Source organism: Leptonychotes weddellii, chromosome 3, assembly GCF_054177405.1.
Source record: "Leptonychotes weddellii isolate Sample4059 chromosome 3, ASM5417740v2, whole genome shotgun sequence".
Lineage (NCBI taxonomy): Eukaryota > Metazoa > Chordata > Mammalia > Carnivora > Phocidae > Leptonychotes > Leptonychotes weddellii.
The window spans coordinates 105,668,929-105,687,874 of NC_138371.1; the positions used below are offsets into that span (position 1 = coordinate 105,668,929).

The window sequence follows — 18,946 nt, forward strand, 5'->3', positions numbered from 1 at the left end:
CACTAGCTCCATCCACCCTTGCTTTCCTCCAGCCTGAATACCCCCTCATCCCATCCCATGGAATATACTTTCATTTCACTTTTAAAACATAATCTTTATGCAACTAAAAATGGCATATGCGCCTGGTAAAGTCAATGTAATACCTCCCCCTTTCAAGCCTTTTGATTGAAGGTTTACAAAAAGATGACCATTTTTGAAAGTCAGATCTCCAATCTTGATCCAGTCAGGTAACTGAAAAAAAGAAAAGAAAATGTATGAAAAGCAATATTGTTCCTAAAACTGTACATTCGAAACTACCTTAATTTTTTTTTCACTTAAGAAATAATGCTTGTTAACTGTTCTCATCAGGAAATAAGTTGCTCTGGAGAAGTGAGTATTTCAAAAAACAGAAACTTAGTCAACAATTCTATTTAACTAAAAGGATTTTTCTTAACCTAAAGGATTTTAACTTAAACCTAAAGAATTTTTCCTAAATAATTACAAATAAAGATCTGCTTTAAAATAACTTAAAATTTTTGGGACCCCTGGGTGGCTCAGTCGGTTAAGCGTCTGCCTTCGGCTCAGGTCATGATCCCGGAGTTCCAGGATAGAGTCCCACATGGGGCTCCCCGCTCAGCGGGATGTCTGCTTCTCTCTCTGCCCTTCACCCTGCTTGTGCTCTCTTTCTCTCACTCTCTCTCTCAAATAAAATTATTTAAAAAAAAATAAAAAAATAAAATAAATTTTTTATGATGAATCAGGATCATTAAAATAAATAAAATCATTCCTTTCACATTTCCAAAGTGTAGCGCTCAGAAGCCAAAGCCAGATCGATCTTCTCCCCAGAAGTCCACTCAAGTGCTACTATGGAATGACCTCCCACAGGTCAATGGTCTGCAAAACATTACTCAAAAGCTCACCTGAAGAATCACCTTCGTAACTTACACTCCTCAACAGGGTGTGAATGACATCATTTACTATATCAAAAATTCAGTATTTCCAACTGTCTACCACCCATCCCACACTGATACCTTTCAAGGTTCCTAAAGTTCAACCTGTCAAAAGTGACCTCACTGGATTTCCTTCCAAACCCTTATCGCTCATTTTTACTTTGTAACTCAATTAACAGTAGCACCTTCTACCTATTCACTTTAGAGGGAACGTGGGGAGAAGGTCTCTCTCTCTGCAAACCACATATCCAACTACCCTCCAGGTTCCAGCAAGTCCATCCTCAATTTCTCTCAGACCTAACTTGTTCTCTCATTTCCAATTGCTCAGACTCCCAATATTTCTTGGATTTTTATAATCACTCCTCTGGTCTCCTTACTTTCTATGTATCATCATTCTAGTCCCCATTTCTAAAATATATATCTGAGCACGTTGTGACAGTTCCCAGCTTATAAAGCACTTTCATACACATATTCCCACTGAATCTTTAAAGCAAGCCTGAAAAAACTCCCTGCACAGAAGATATGGATTAAAAACAGTAATTATTTTGGGTTGTTAACCACAAAAATTTTAGAAACAACCCAATTCCATAACATATTAATACAGTGGAATATCATATAGCAAAGAAAAATGGATTAACTAAACTGCACATAACTTAGGGTGAATATTCATAACATAATACTGAGTGAAAAAAGCTTATTCCAGGTTACTACATATGGAATAACAAGCTTCTTATAAAATTCATAAACAACTAAAAGTAAACAGTGTATCATTCAGGTCATATATTTATAGACATACAAATACACATATATAGATACATATGTACATAGGTGTACATTATATACACACATACATACACACACTTAAGATAAAACTATTAAAACAACTACATAAACAGGCAACAAAATAATAAACACGAAGGGGTAAAGGAAAAAAGAGAGGCACACAGGCTGGGGAGGAGAAGCAGAGGTAAATATAAACTATCAACAGTGTTCCCGTTCTTCAGTTGGAGGATGTCACCTTGGTTGTTCATTCTATTGTTAGTTAATTAACTAACTGATTAATTACTGAAAGAGAGCCATGCATAAGCCAAGGATTACTGGTCCAATTTAGTAATAGCTAAGGTATATATGAAGAAAGAAAGGCAGGACGGGAGGAAGGAAGGAAATTTTTATTGCAGGAAGAAGTCTGCAGGTCTTAAAGAAGACTTGAAAAGGAAGAAGACACAGAGCAGAATCATGTTAGTAAAAACAGATGTAACCAGCTATGTGAGTCTGACTGTGAATGCTTTTGGTGGACTGTAATCAGTGACCTATCTACAGGCAAGTGATTCTCCCAAAGAGAAATCAAGCGGCACAGATAACTGACCTCAGCAGTGCTATCAGCTTTCTCCTCCTAAGTGCCAAGATTAAGGGATTTTGCTTGGGCCTCTCTTCTTCCTAGACGCAAAATCACTCCAACCGAGCAAAGTCACACTAGTCCTATTCATCTCCAGAGGCAATGAAATCTTAAAAGTTGCCCATTTCAGTCTTTATACATATATTTTAAAACAGAGTGATTGTAAAATGATTTGAACATCTGGATCTCTGTCCATGCCAGCCTCAACCTCCCTCAAAAACCTCAGAGATGCTCATTTTCATTTACTATGAAACAATAACTCTTTCCAAATTACTATGCAAACAATACAGTATTAATTACAATTGGCTCTCCTGACACTTCTTCCTTCGTTCAGTGGTCAAGGACACAAAGAGGTTCTAAGATTCAAGAGTTGACAGAAAGGACATTTTTTGATCAATTAAGAGACAGGAAAGTTAAGTAATAATCCAAAGCTCCTGATTTGACGCTCGACCACATTTGGTACAAGGAAGGGGCACCTGGGTGGCTCAGTCCTTAGCATCTGCCTTCGGCTCAGGTCATGATCCCAGGGTCCTGGGATCAAGCCCCGCATCCGGCTCCCTGCTCGGCGGGAAGCCTGCTTCTCCCTCTCCCGCGCCCCCTGCTTGTGTTCCTGCTCTCGCTGTCTCTCTGTCAATAAATAAATAAAAAATCTTTAAAAAAAAAAAAGAGGAAAAAAGATCAGGAAGATGCACAGCTATAATGAATAGTTTCAGTCTCTTCATGAGACAGGAGGTAAAGTGAAGAACTTAATTCCATTTCCAGGCCAGGGAAACAAAAGAGATAAGGAGAAAGGGATGGTAGACCCAGAAAGATGGAGGACTGGGTAAGCGTCTACTGCTTACTTTGTCCAGTACCAACCAAAACCAGTGAGTGACAAGGAGTCCTCAACAGCTTTTGTTTCCTGCCTACCCTGACATATTCAGAATTCCATTATTTCTGGGTCTGACTCAAGGCTTGTGAATATCCTGGGCAAGACCTTCTGTCTTATTCTACATCTACCCCATTACACTGCACACATGCACACAAGCATACACACATGCACACCCATTTGGTACCAAACTGCCATAATTATACTTTTACAAAGTCTCCTGTACATCCTTTCCTTCCAGTTTCACCTCTATAGTCAGAATCTAGAACCTCCCTAGCTCAGGACAGCACAAGTTTCCTAACCAGACCCCCACCCACCCATCCACTCAATCGGAAACACTCTATGCCCCACAGCCACATTCACCTTCCACCATCAATGCTTTGCACAGATAGCTCCAAAAACACTTCTAATGGCAAGACTGAGCCACGACTGAGCCTCTTGGTAGGACCACACGTAAGGGACAAAATGACAAAGCAGACCCAGAGGAGTAACCAAAGAAGGGGGCATAGAACTAGAAGAGTATACACAGGAAGGGACAGAGATGGGCCCAGAAAAAGAAGTAAGAATGACAAGCTTTGCTCCTCAATTCTATCCAGAGTCCTCAATCAAGTCACTGTCCACATGCCACCAAACTTTGGGGAGCTGGTAAGGAGGGCTGAGCTGTGTAGGAACATAAGAGCAGTTTAACTGGAAATCTGTGTCTCAGTGGTCAAGAAACCATGGTACGGACCCAGGTACACAGGTCAATATTACACTGAGGGATTAAAAATCACAGGTATCAAGTACTTCACCAGTGTTTGTATTAAACACAAATGCAACACTTGAAACGTTATTCTGTATGGCTCAGTATTCCTTATATATTTGTTTAACATTTTTACCTCTTTTAAATCCTGGAAATGATCTTTTATCTCATAAAAAGTGAATAAATTTTTAGGATCAAAGAATAAGTTAATTCTCAGTAAAAATTTAACTCCTCCTTTGAGAAAATTCAGTTTTTTCACTAACCTTAAAGGATATATATGACAATATGAAATACTGCTATCTTCCAAAGTTTTCATCTCATTCATTTGCAGCTCAGAAGTTTTAATGAGAATGTATTCCTCAAAATAACAGCTTCTATAACATAGTCTGAAGATCCTTTCAGCCCTAAATTTCTATGATTCAAAACTGAGGGGAAACTTCTAAGACATTAAAGGTGAAAATTATTCCAGCTTAATGTACAACACAATTGGGAAAAACATGAGTAATGGTTAAGTCACTTCAAAACAAGTAAACCACAACAAAAACCCTCTGACTATAATGCCCATCGAAAAACTATCTTAATTTCAGGAAGTGAAGATTCAGACAAAAGGGCGGGCAGGGGGCAGGGTGACACAAATGTTGAAATGGTAAATCAATTAAAATTTCAACTAATGATGAGAACATACCCGTGTGATTTTGTTCATGTTATTTACAAAGCCTTATTTCCAGGGTGACCATTAACTGAGCATCTGCCTTCCAGGACATAAGAATAAAACCGGTTCAGTTTCCGTCTCAGCGAGCCTACTGATAGCTACTGGATGCGCTCGCTATGACCCCGAGCACAGAGGCGGGCCCAGCGTCCTACTAAGGAGAAGGGATCGGCGGGCCATACCTCCCTGTCGCCGAGCCACAGCCGCTGCTCCGACACCGGGAAGCCCGTCTCGGCCAAGATGCGCTCCTTGATGTCGCGCACGGTGCAGGACGCCTGAACGGCTACGGTCCTGCAGCCCACGCAGCCGGGGAGGACAGTCACCCGGAGCCACCTGTGCAAAAGGCAAAAGGACCTTCAGCTGGGGCCACGTGGAGGCCCTCCAGCCCGGGATACCGGGGGCGGGGAGCCTCGCGGCCCTGGGCTCGGCCCGGCCCGGGCAGAATTACCTGTCCCCCATCGCGAGCGTCCTCGCCGAGCGCCGGCCCGCGTCCGCCCCAGCGCGTCGCGCCTACTCACGGCCGCCGCCGCCGCACAGAGAGGCCCGGCGCGGGCCCGGAGCGCGGGATCCTCATGGCGCAGGCGGGCGCCGCCCCGGCCGGGCTCAGCAGCCGCCCCGGGTGCAGCGGCACGAGCCGAGCTGGAAATGCGAGAGGAAGCCGCGGGGGCGGGGCGAGCGCCGGCAGCGACGGCGCGCTCCCGGCCTCCAGGGCCCCCGGAGGCACCGCCCGCCTGGACCGTTAGCGGCGTGGGCGCCCCGCCCCGGCTGCAGGCCCCGCCCCGCGCCGCCCGCGTCTCCAACCACGCGGGGGCCGGGACGACCTGAAACACTTAATTGTATATGCAGAACACGCCTTGAGGGAGAACGTGTATTTTCCCTGGTGGAGTTCAACAGTACCGAGAAATGCAGAACTAGACGTTCCTAGGGCCTACGTCTCCTTCGCCTCTAAAGACTTTCAACCTCTGGAAGCATCTCCAAGTAAGATTTATGGTGGCCTCTTAGGCACAGCGGGAAACGTGATTGCAGAACGCCAAGTGTCTTTCACGGTTTCCCGTTTGTTTCTAAGGCACAAAAGTACGATCAGTGGTTCAGTTTGCTAGAGGAAGGAGTGCCAATAAGAAAGTAATAGATGATTATATACGTGAACATATACTATGACATGTTAAAATACATGTAACTTATTTTGGCAATATTACCTTTTATTGTTGGTAGCCTAAGTGTTTTCCCATCACAGTTGCAAGCTCCTTGAAATCAGAAACCAGAGTCTTAAAGCTGATGGAATCACCCAAAAGTAACTAACGTTGCCTTGGAATTTGAAAGTGCACGCAGCGGAACACTACATCTAAAACTAATGATGTAATGTATGTGATTAACACAACAATAAAAAATTTTAAAAAAGAGACACAACAACCAAAAAAAAAAAAAAGAAAGTGCACGTAGCTGAATGAAGCTTCAGAAAATATCAGTCTTTTCCTCTGGCTTATTTCTCATAGGTATAGATGAGATACATCGAAAAAAGGCGGGGGGGGGGGCGGCAACATCTATTAAAACAATTCAAAGGCTATGTCCTGAACAAGTAAACTTGGGTGCTTCTTGCTTAAATACCTGGAATAGAATTAAATTTTAGCGTTGGCACAAAAAATGATGTTAATTACTGTTTTTCAATTATCACTTCTCCCCCTCTTGCACAAAAACTATTACTCAGAACTCGTTATCAGTAATAATAGAGTACCCAGACAGCTATTCCATCCCTTTCCATAACCATATTTAAAAGGGAAAGTCTGTAAATCATGCAGCTCTTTCCATAGTTAGGACAAGCAAGCACAATCAATTAGAGAATACTAACTCAATATAAGATTAGGCCAGAAAACGTTAATGGACGAATGTTTACTTTTTCAGTCAGACAAGACTGAAAGGACACATTTCTAAATGACAGTGAAAACAAAGTCCTCATCTCATGCTTGCATTCTAAGGAAGGAAGACAACAATAAACAAATAGACCAATAATATATAAATTCATCCTATGATGTCAGCCAAGTAGGGATAAGTACTATTTAGAAGTGGGGGGAGGGAGTTGGGGCAGGACAAGATAAGAGAGGAAAAGAGCTAAGATGGTCCTAGAATTCCTTTCTAAGAACTGACATTTGAGAAAAGGCCTGAATGAAACAGGAAAATGAAGTTATCCAGAAAGAGGTTATATGAGAAGAAAGGGGGACAGAGCAACTGTTGCAGTCCATGTGCATCTTTGACCTGGATTTGGTACCATCACCTCCCACTTGTTGCCCCTCCTCTCACTTCTCTCCTCCCCAACCCATTCTCCAACCTGCTGACAAAAGCAAAGTTGAAATTGATGTCTTCTCTGTTTGCTGATGGCTTCCCAGAGCCTGAACGAGGTCCTAACACAGAGTAGATGTTCAATAAATATGAAGGAAGGAAGGACTGAGGGAGGGAAGGAAGGAAGCAAGAAAGGAAGGAATTAAATAAAGGAAGTGGGGCCGAAAGAAAGGGAGAAAAAAAGGAATGGAAAAATATCTGGAAAATACAGAAAAGTAGATAGAAGCTCAAACATTACACATAATTCTAACACCCCAATACAAAAAACATTTTTATCCATTACCATTAATTTAAGGGGGTTTTTATATGATTACTGTGGGTACATAGTGTTTTTCAACATTATTATCACTGTATAAATTGAATTTCTAATAACTGCCTAATTTTCCATTGAGAAGAAATGTCTTAGGCTACTCAACCCTATTGATACTTACAAGGGTATTTTAATTTTTTTCGAAAGTGCACAGACCAATAAATATCTTTGTTCATGAACTTTCACCACTATTTAAGATGAGAAAGAAATTTGCAAAAATGATGTATTCTAATAAATGTGTAGCTGAGCCCTAACTCATTCTGTGGGAGCATATTATAAAATGCAGAACAGCAAGAAGCCAAAATTTTAGTCTCTTCTTTTAGAATGAATGAGTCCAGACTCCATAAAAAACAGGGAGTCATGGACCACCCTTTGAGCCTATTTCAGTTGTAGAGATGAGTAAAATAAAATTATTTTATTGCACAGGCCAGACTCAGCAGGATAAAAGCGGAAAACAATGTTATTCCTTCTCAGGAGTCCTGTTTTAATTTGCCCTGGTGCTTTCTTTCCCTTTCCCTGGATGACAGAACCAGTATGGCTTGGGCCCTAGCTTTCCCATCATTCCTAGATCATAAAAATTATCCAGTCCCATTCAGTCCCTCAAATGACTCATTTTAGTAATTGAAAACCCTATCCAGGTTAACAACCAAACACCAGTCCAATCCAACGTAAAAATTCTTAAATAGTAATTGGGCTTCCTTTATTCTAGTTCATTCTCACTGTTTGGACTGCAGTTTCGAAGTGTATCTCAAGGCTGAGAGTTAATTTCTCCTGAAATAACGCTTCATGATTTTATGAAATGGAATGTGCCTAATAGCATACCTTTGATCAGAGGGAAACAATAAATTAGTCCCTTCTAGAGAATGTTCACTAGTTATGTAAAGACAAAAGAGAGACAAATCATTATTCCTTTGTTTAATGAGTCAGCACAAGGCTGTTTAGCTTGAAAATAAAAAGATGAGGATATTGTGGGCATGCTTTAGAACACTGAAGTCCTAAAAATTGAGTAAAAATGATAAGCCAAACAGAAAAAGGAAAAAATCTCTCAGGGAGAGCAAATAGCACCTACAAAATCATGGAGTCAAAAAAATAGCAATAAAGCTGAGGAATTACAAGTAGCTCCATATAGGATCAGAGAGTAGGATTCATGTAAAGGTACAGGAAATATCCGAGAGCAGTTTGTGGGAATATGGTCATGAAGTCTCCTTTATGCTACCACTGGAGCTACATGGGAGCCACTTTCAGATTTTAATCAGATTAGGTGATCATAATTACACTATAAAGATTCCTCAGGTGGCAGGACTGAGGATGATTTGGAAGGAGACAAGACTTAGAATAAGAACAAAACCAAGAAAAAAGTGGTATCTGTGAGATTAAGTAAAAACCTTCAAAGAAAGGGGCGCCTGGGTGGCTCAGTTGGTTAAGCGACTGCCTTCGGCTCAGGTCATGATCCTGGAGTCCCGGGATCGAGTCCCGCATCGGGCTCCCTGCTCGGCGAGGAGCCTGCTTCTCCCTCTGACCCTCCCCCCTCTCATGTACTCTCTCTCATTCTCGCTCTCTCAAATAAATAAATAAATCTTTGAAAAAAAAAAAAAAACCTTCAAGGAAAGAATCAGCAGTGCCAAGTATCACATAGGTAAATTGCCGGTAGGGCTTGACAACTAGTTAGCCCTTGTTGACCTCTGTGCTCCAGAACCTGCAAGAGTTTCTTGATGACCTGTAGGGTCAAGTTCAAGTTATTCTGCATGACGTATAAGGCCCATCACAACCAAGCCCTGGTCAACCTTCTCAGATTCTTCTGAGGCCACCCCATTGTCTGTCTCCATGACCAGGTTATAATAATATGTATAATAATAATAAACCCTTAGTGAATACTTACAATGTGCCAGGCACTTACTAAAATCCTTCTGTGATTTAAGTCGTTGGATCTTCCCAACAACCCCACAAAGTACATAAAACCTTCATTTTCACATAAAGAAAATGAAACTAAACATTGTACTTGTAGTTCCAGAGCTATCAATGGGAGACCCAGTAGGAAAGCCAGGATCTGTAGTCCAACTCCAGAGCCCAAGCACTATTAATATGAAACTAGAATTCACAGAATATAATCACTTCACATTGCCTAGCTTCCCCCCCATGTAGCCTGCCTGCATTGTCCTCACCTGCTTGCACTTGCCTTCCCATCACTTTCCATCTGATATATCCCTAGGTCTTTATCCAAGAATGACCACTTGTCCCAGCTTTATCTGAGTCTTCTGGGCTGATTCTTTCTATCTACTGTGTACATTGTATATTCCCTGTTGGAATTACAGCACTTATCATATTTTATTGACTATTACTAATTTTTATTCATTGCAATGGGAGCACCTTTGCATTCCTCTTTGTACCTGAAAGGCCAAGTACAGAGTAATATTCAATAAATGTTGCTAAGATGTTTGAGAGTTGAATGAATGACTGCATATAGGTCAATGGCAGCTTCACTCCTAACATCAGTCAATGAGGTTTTGTTTTGTTTTAGGGTCTGTTCAAAATGCTTTGGGCTACAAGTAACTGATTACCTGACTAGCAGTAGCTAAACTGATAAAGGATTGTTTTTCTCACACATCAGGAAGTCTGGAGGAAAGCCATTCTTTGGCAATGTCAAGAACTACTTCCCAGTGATGTTTTGGGATTCTCTCACCTTGTCAGAAAATGGCTTGTACAGCTCTAATATATCTGTATTCAAAGTAGGAGGAAGGAGGGGAAAGGGAAGAAAACAGTTCTACCTGCTTTAGCAGAAAAACAAGAATTTTCCCAGCAGAAAATTCTATTCTTCACTCATTGGCCAGCCCGAGCTGCAAGGAAGGCAGGGAAGACCAAGCCTCCATAATAGAAGGTTCTAGCAAAAGAACAGGGCTTTTTGAGTGACTGTCCGATCAGCTTACGACACTATCTACAACATTGCTCTAATATACATGGCAAATTTATTTTTAAAGTGTCTACAGGATTATTAGAAAACAATGTAACTAGTATGTTTTTTAAAGCCTGATTAGTGACATATCAAGATACAGTTTTTAAAAGGATAGTAGGGGGAACTAGTTCATGCAAGTAATCTTTCTCTGCCTGGGGATGGGATTTGGGTAAATCCTATGATTTTTCTGCTCATTTTTACATAATCATGGTCCTGAGTTCACTTTAAGTTACAAAATATAGTTTTAATTCTCTAACAGAATAAGTTTCAGGCAAAATCGCTAAATAAAGGTCAGTGTCTCCTTGATGTTGCCATCACCACCCAACACTAAGTCCTGTAGTCAGATGCTGCCTGCCTTCCAGGAGGGAGAAGTGGGCGGTCTCTCTTCTCTCCCTGTTCCCCCAAATAGTAATTGTGATTTAACCGCACCCAGGCCAAAGCTGTGGACACAGGAAAGGCAGGAGGATGGGTTGTTCCTCAGCTGGGTGGCTTTGAGCCCTGTGAGTCTGGCAGGTGATTAAGCTCAGCATTTCTCCTGTGGAAGTCTTTGAAAAGTCCTGTCACTGAGGACCTCAGCAGAGAGGCAAAAGCATTTCTATACTGAGTGATCACCCATGACTCCTTCCACAACCTTAAGGAGCTCCATATCACCTCCCATTTCTGGTTGCTCTGGCCCTACCTCAATCAGCCCCAACCTGATGCTCTTCCACTTAGTTCAGGTGTGTTCTATGGAAACTTCTCTCACAGCCCTTGCGCAGCAAGCCTGGGCAATACCAATATCAATACAGCCACCTCCCTCCTACTGCCTCAGAGTGCTTGGGCCCTAGGCTTGAATTGGCCTTGACTCCAGTTCCAAGTTTCCTGTGTGGCTCACCAGGCTTAGTGTAAAGCAGGTGAACCCCTCTGATCCTGTCCACCGGGCAACATCTCTCTCCAAAAAAACCTCTACCAACCTTTCCTCTCTGTCCTCTGGCTAAGCAGGGGTCTCAGTTACAGAATGTGCTCTGAGGCTCTTTGTAACTGTGTATGTGAGGGAGGGTCTGTCCCCAAACACTTTGATATACAATATCACCGTCAAAACTGAGGTAGGAAGCATTTTATTTTAGCACTTTCTTACTTTAGATACACATTAGCCATCAGAATGATTCAAATTGTGTTCTCATAAAGTCCAAGAGAAGAAAAAATATGAAGAGCATGTAAATCAACAAAATTATATATATGTGAGACATATATAATTATGTATTCATTAATTCAAAGTTCAGACACCACAGTATACCAGAATTATACCAGTTAAACAAAACAACACTCAGCTCCTATGAGGCTCACACTTTCATAATGGGGAGGCAGAAAATAGATAAATAAACAGATAAATAATATGCAAAACAGAAATAAGTCCTATGATGAACCATGGTGGGCAAGGAGTGGAACATGACATGGGCTGGGGTGCTATTCATCTTGATGTCGCCTGAGAATGGAACCAAATACGCAAAGTGAGGAAGCATACTGAAGGAAGCTTTAGGATGACGTTGGTGATCGAGAAAACAACACTTGCACAAAGGCAAACTGTAAGGATATGATTTCTCTTCCATAAAAAAACAAAATTTGCTATTCTAGTTCATTCTCCTTAACTCACCTCACCTTATTACCATAACTCTGCTTAAAGTATTTAAATTTAAGAAAGCACTCATCAGAATCGTATGCATTCTACCCACTACACATTTCTAAATAGAGTATCTCAACCACATTAATAAGAGAGAGGATAAGCACCATATAATCCTCTTAATAAAGGCAGAAAAAGCATTTGACAAAATACAGCAGCCATTCTTGATAAAAACCCTCAACAAAGTAGGGACAGATGGAATATACCTCAACATCATAAAGGCCATATACCAAAGACCCACAGCTAATATCATCCTCAATGGGAAAAAACAGAGCTTTTCCCCTACAGTCGGGAAGAAGACAGGGATGGCCCCTCTCACCATGACTATTTAACATAGTACTGGAAGTCTTAGGCTCAGCAATCAGACAACACAAAGAAATAAAAGGCATCCAAACTGGCAAGGAAGAAGTCAAACTTTCACTATTTACAGACAACATGATATGTAGAAAACCCAAAAGACTCTGCCAAAAAAAATTGCTAGAACTAATACATGAATTCAGCAAAGTCACAGGATATAAAATATCAATGTACAGAAATCTGTTGCATTTCTATACACCAATAAGGCAGCAGCAGACAAAGAAATCAAGGAAGGAATCCCATTTACAATTGCACCAGAAACCATAAGTACCTAGGAATAAACCTAACCAAAGAGGTAAAAGAGGTACTCTGAAAACTATAGAACACTTATGAAAAAAATTGAAGTGGACACAAAGAAATGGGAAAAAATTCCATGCTCATGGATTGGAAGAACAAATATTGTTAAAATGTCTATACTACCCAGGGGCGCCTGGGTAGCTCGTCAGTTAAGCAACCAGCTCTTGATTTTGGCTCAGGGTCCTGCATGGGGCTCTGTGCTCAGCACAGAGTCTGCTTGTCCCTCTCCCTCTGCTCCCTTGCTTGTGCTTGCTCTCTCATTCTCTCTCACTCTCTCACTCTCTCTAAGAAAAATAAATAAGTAAAATCTTTCTTAAAAATATCTATACTACCAAAAGCAATCTGTACATTTAATGCAATCCCTATCTAAATATCACCAGCATTTTTCACAGAACTAGAACAAATAATCCTAAAAAGACCCCAAATAGCCAAAGCAATCCTGAAAAACAAAAGCAAAAAGGGGGACATCATGATTCTGAACTCCAAGCTATATTGTAAAGCTGTAGTGATCAAGACAGTATGGAACCAGCACAAAAACAGACATATGGGTCAATGGAACATAATAGAAAACCCAGAAATTGACCTTCAACTTTATGGTCAACTAATCTTCAACAAAGCAGGAAAGAATATCCAATGGAAAAAAGACAATCTCTTCAAAAATGGTGCTGGGAAAACTGGACAGCAACATGCAGAAGAATGAAACTGGACCACTTTCTTACACCATACACAAAAATAAATTCAAAATGGATGAAAAACCTAAAAGTGAGACAGTAAACCATCAGAATCCTAGAGGAGAACATAAGCAGCAACTTCTCTGACCTCAGCTATGGCAACTTCTTACTAGACACGTCACCAGAGGCAAGGGAAACAAAAGTAAAAATGAACTATTGGGACTTGATCAAGATAAAAAGCTTCTGCACAGTAAAGGAAGCTATGGACAAAACTAAACAGCCTACAGAATGGGAGAAGACATTTGCAAATGACATACCTGATAAAGGGTTAGTACCCAAAATATATAAAGAACTTATCAAACTCAACACCCAAAAAACAAATAATCCAGTTAAGAAATGGGCAGAAGGCATGAATAGACATTTTTCCCAAGAAGACATCCAGATGGCCAACAGATGCATGAAAACATGCTCCACATCACTCGGCATCAGGGAAATACAAATCAAAACCACAATTATATACCACCTCGCACCAGTCAAAATGGCTAAAATTAAAAACACAGGAAACAACAGATGTTGGGGAGGATGCGGAGAAAGGGGAACTCTTACACTGTTGGTGGGAATGCAAACTGGTGCAGCCACTCTGGAAAACAGCATGGAGGTTTCTCAAAATGTTAAAAATAGAACTTCCCTATGATCCAGCAATAGCACTACTAGGTATTTACCCAAAGGATACAAAAATACAGATTTGAAGGGGTACATGCACCCCAATGTTTATAGCAGCATTATCAACAACAATCAAACTATGGAGAGAGACCAAATGTCCATCAACTGATGAATGGATAAAGAAGATGTGGTATATACATACAATAGAATATTACTCAGCCATCAAAAAGAATGAAATCTTGACATTTGCAACCACGTGGAAGGAGCTAGAGCATATATTATGCTAAGCAAAATGAGTCAGACAGAGAAAGACAAATACCATATGATTTCACTCATATGTGGAATTTAAGAAAGAAAACAGTTGAACATATGGGAAGGGGAAAAAGAAAAATAGGAGAAAGAGAAACAAACCATAAGAGACTCTTAAGGATGGAGGGCAAACCGAGTTGATGGAGGGAGGTGGGCAGGGAATGGGCTAGATGAGGGATGGGTATTAAGGAGGGCACTTGCTATGATGAGCACCTGGGTGCTGTAAGTGTTGAATCACTGAATTCTACTCCTAAAACCAATATTGTGCTGTATGTTAACTAACTAGAATTTAAATAAAAATCTGAAAAAATAAAGTCAATTAAACTACCTGGTTAATTGAGGTATTCTTCCAACTGATGAATATTTTAATATTGGTTTTCAAATCATTCAATGAATACTATTGCTTTCAAGGGAAGCACTCCATTTTTGTTTATATTCCTACAAGCCACTGATGCGTGCACTAGGTTGTGTGTGTACAACAATGAGTATGTATGTTTGGGCATGTAGAAGGCAACTGTCACCGTTCTTTTAGCATACTATGAGTCTTTATGCATCTGAATGATAATGAACCATATTATCAACGGTGAAAGCAGGATTTTCAGCTGTCTGTGCCCAGAGACATTCTGCACAAGCTAAATGAGGAAACTTCCACATTCCCGCTCATTTCCTGCACATCCTAAAATGCCCCGTGCAATCATGGCGGGATATGCACATCAATCGGGGAAGAGGGGTGGCAGGTAGCACCCAGACCCATGACATCGGGCAGGACAGGATATTAGATGGTGTCATTAATAACACTTTTCCTGCAGCTAGTAGAAAGCCACACGTCTCTATGCTTATCTCTAGAGCCTTCTTCCCTTTGGCCTTCTTCTCTTCCTTACTCCTGAGTCATCGACCTTGCTGTGTTTGATAAGCCCCCCTCCAGATTCTGTCAGACTGACCTTAGTAAGTACTTTTCCTAAGTCAGGCTTGTTGGCGTTCCGCCAGCTTTCTCTTTATGCTTCTTACGGCCTCGCCACACTTCCTCCTCTACCTCCCCTTGACCCCCCAACCGCTGTGGCAGTACCATCCCCATCTCCTCTCCCCTCTTCTAGGCTTTTCTAGAACAAACTACTCACATACAAATCCTGTTTTGACAATTCTGAGTTCAGTACGTGACTGCCCTTGAAATGAAGCGGTGACCCAGTGTCCGCATGCAAACATGCAAGAGCACTGCAGAGGGCAGTCAGGTACTTGGGGAAGCACAGCTACAGAAAACAGGGGCCAAATCAAGATAAAATGGTGGGCTGAAGATGCAAATTCCTGTACAAATGGCTTCCCATGTCACTCAAAGGAAAAGTCAGGGTCTTTAGTGTATAAGGCGTTAGTGGTCAACCTCCCCCCTCCCCCGGCCCCATGTCCCAGAGCTCATATCCTCCTCGATCATTGTCCCCCTAGTCCCTGCCTCAACTACCTCTGGCTCATTCCACCACAGCCACACTTGGCACCGTCAATCCTGAGCACCAAACCACACTCCCTGCCCCAGGGTCTTTGCACTTGCTATTACCCCTGTTTGGCATGATCTTCATCCAGATGGCATTTCTTATTCCCTCACCTCCTTTATGTGTGCACTCAAATGTCATCTATCTCAGGAGGCCTCCCAACCAACCTGTACAAAATAGCAACACTCCCAATGCCCTCCCCCTTAAGTTATGTAATCCTTCTCTAAAGCACCTATGACCATCTGATATGTATTCCGTTACTTACTTGTACAATATCTATCTCAATCTACCACATTTTCCACTCCATGAGAGCAAAGCCATTATCTGTTGAATTCACTGCTGTCTTCCTAGCATGGGATGGGGTCTGGCATGCCATAGGCACTCAGTAAATACTGTCAAATACGTGAATGGATGGATGCTCACTCTGCTGGCATCCTGGACCCCAGGCTGATGCCTGGGTTATCTGTTCCTCCATACCCCCCCCAACTTGTTCCAATCTTGGTTTCCAGCCTCTGACCCCAGGGCTCCAGCACTGCCAGGCTCACTGCAGCCACAGCTGTGGTGTGGCTCTGATTGTGCCCATTGGTTGTCCCCTGGCTCCAGCCCTCTGGCCAGTGGCTCTCCGCTGTGCTCCAGGGACTGGAGGTGCGAGCTGACCCCAACCCACAGGTCATTTAGCAGGACAGGTCCTGCCACTTTGGCTTCCTTCCCAGGGCAAGCAACCACCAGCAGATTGGGAGAAAAAGGTCACGGTCACGTTTTACTTCCTTAATGAAGATTCTTAAATCTTGGTGAGAACTCACAGCTGAAACATTCCGAAAACCTGTGTCTGGGGTTTAAGATTAAGGACATACATTCTGGGGATGCCTGGGTAACTCAGTCAGTTAAGCATCTGCCTTTGGCCTAGGTCATGATACCAGGGTCCTGGGATCGAGCCCCATGCTGGGCTCCCCGCTCAGCAGGGAGTCTGCTCTCCCTCTCCTTCTGCCCCTCCCCCACTCGTGCTCTCTCTCTCTCTCTCAAATAAATAAAATCTTAAAAAAAAAGAAACTACATTCGGATGACTCTTGCTAAGAGATGTTCCTAAGAGATGTACCTCTGCACAAGAGACTTGAGTGTCGTTGCTGCAGACTCTGCTAGAATTGCATCATGACTGCTGTGCCCTCCCCGGATCCTCCTAGGTGGCCCCCGAGGCCCTTCCCATCTGCAGACACGTCCTTCTCTTGCCCCTATGCCATGTCCTGCCTGAGGTAGGAAGTCCCAAAGCTCCCAGACATGTTAACCGCCCCCCCCGCCCCGCAGGGGGTGTATCACTAAATCACTCTCTTTTGCTCCCCAATACTGCAACATAGACCATAACAGCCTCAGACAGTGTGACCCCTCCACCACTGGTTTGTATCCCCCACAGGCCCCTTCCCAGTACCACATCTCTCCATCTTGTGCTGAAAACTTCCCAAGCCTTGAAAACAGTAATCCTAAGTGAAATGAGTCAAGCACTCAAGACCACACATGATGGGCTTCCATTTGTATGAAATGTCCGGAGTAGGCAAATCCATAGAGACAGAGAGTAGGCTGCTGGTTGCCAGGGGCTGGGGAAAGGGGACAGTGAGGAGTAACTGCTAATGGGCTTTTCTGGGGGATGGCGAAAATGTTCGGAAATAGTGACATACTGGTGAACATCCTTAAAAGGCACTGAATTGGATCCTTTAAAATGGTGAACAGTATGGCATGTGAATTACGTTTTAAAAAGAAAAATAATAGGGGCGCCTGGGTGGCTCAGTCGTTAAGCATCTGCCTTCGGCTCAGGTCATGATACCAGGGTCTGGGGATCGAGCCCCGCATCGGGCTCCCTGCTCCGCGGGAAGCCTGCTTCTCCCTCTCCCACTGCCCCTGCTTGTGCTCCCTCTCTCGCTGTGTCTCTCTCTGTCAAAATAAATAAATAAAATCTTTAAAAAAAATTTAAAAAATTAAAAATAATAAAAATAATAATAATAACATCGTAGTTGATGTGAACATATCACCGTACCACCATGTGTAGATTCCCTCTGGGCACAAACATTTTTAATGTGGCTACCTTGACTTTTTTGGTGAATCAAGTGGTTTATTTCACTATCTTCTTAAGAGATTCTCAGTTGTTTTCCAGAATGGTCAGAACGGACAGCTTTGTCCCAAATACTTAACACAAATAAGACAAAATGCAAACTTCTTATCAGAACATCTAAGTCCTACTTTTCACCCTGATCTCTCACTGATCCCAGTTTACTTTCCCCACCTCCCACCTACCCTTGCACACTCCTCAAATTAACCCGCTGAGCCCGGTCACTTGGCCTTTGCATCTAGTCTCTTTCCTTCTTCAATGTCCACCGCACCTTCAGATTCAATCTTCTTCAGGAAGCCTGATGCTTCACAAGACACCACGGCTCGGTTTCCACCTCCTTGATCACTCATCCCATCTGTGTCTCCTCCCTGAGCGCGCTGACAGCAGGGCACTGCACTGGGATCCTGAGCTCTGCCTTCAAAGCCTTAGACAGAGTAACCTCTTTAAGGGAAAACGAGGTCTTCAACCAGAAATGCAGGTGGCTCAGGCAGAATTTATCCAACAGGCCACACTTAATAACCAATAAGTCGGACAAATGACAAAACTTCCCTACTCTTTGTGCTAATGTAGACACAATTGCTTAACTTTTATTTTTAGTTACATTGAACGTGCTTTGGGAAATGATGTCATGTTTCTGAATTAACATTCCTGCGTTTTCTACTTCCAACGAGGGTACTATGAATTCCCTAAAGTGCCGTAAAAATTATGAGAAAATAGGCCTGCACAGACTTTACATAATGCTTTTGAATCTATTGTTAATTTTAATAAGAGCTAGTTGTTTGGTTGCCAAAAATCCTAGCTTATTCAAACACAGCTTTGCCAAAGCAAAATTAACCAGTATGGGCCTTAAGTGTAGTCATGCTTACATATATCTATTGACTAATCCAAAGGGACTTTGCATTAGAAAGGAAAAAAAATGACTCAGCCGCCTGGATATTATAAAGGTGACACATCTTGAGCTGTATTAGCCATTTCAAGGAATACTAAAACCACATGTGAATTCCTCTGAATTCTGAATCACTCCTCCATTTATGGTGACCTTTGATTAAACATCCTCTCTTGGAATATTTTATAGAAAACATGGAGACAGGGCGCCTGGGTGGCTCAGTTGGTTAAGCGACTGCCTTCGGCTCAGGTCCTGATCCTGGAGTCCCGGGATCAAGTCCCGCATC

At 42.3% G+C, this 18,946-nt stretch overlaps 1 protein-coding gene across 1 annotated transcript in view; it reads right to left on the reverse strand.

The window, feature by feature from the left end:
- The window catches only part of SACS (sacsin molecular chaperone), a 47,781-nt gene extending 42,480 nt beyond the window's left edge, over nucleotides 1-5,301 (reverse strand). Inside the window, exons 1-3 of the mRNA XM_081814728.1 lie at nucleotides 5,093-5,301; nucleotides 4,827-4,977; nucleotides 144-231 (exon numbers count right to left, since the gene is read on the reverse strand). Of these exons, the coding sequence (XP_081670854.1) occupies nucleotides 144-231; nucleotides 4,827-4,977; nucleotides 5,093-5,103 (250 nt within the window). The 5' untranslated portion in view covers nucleotides 5,104-5,301. The remainder of the gene's footprint in view (nucleotides 1-143; nucleotides 232-4,826; nucleotides 4,978-5,092) is intronic.
- Between the last annotated feature and the right edge of the window lie 13,645 nt (nucleotides 5,302-18,946).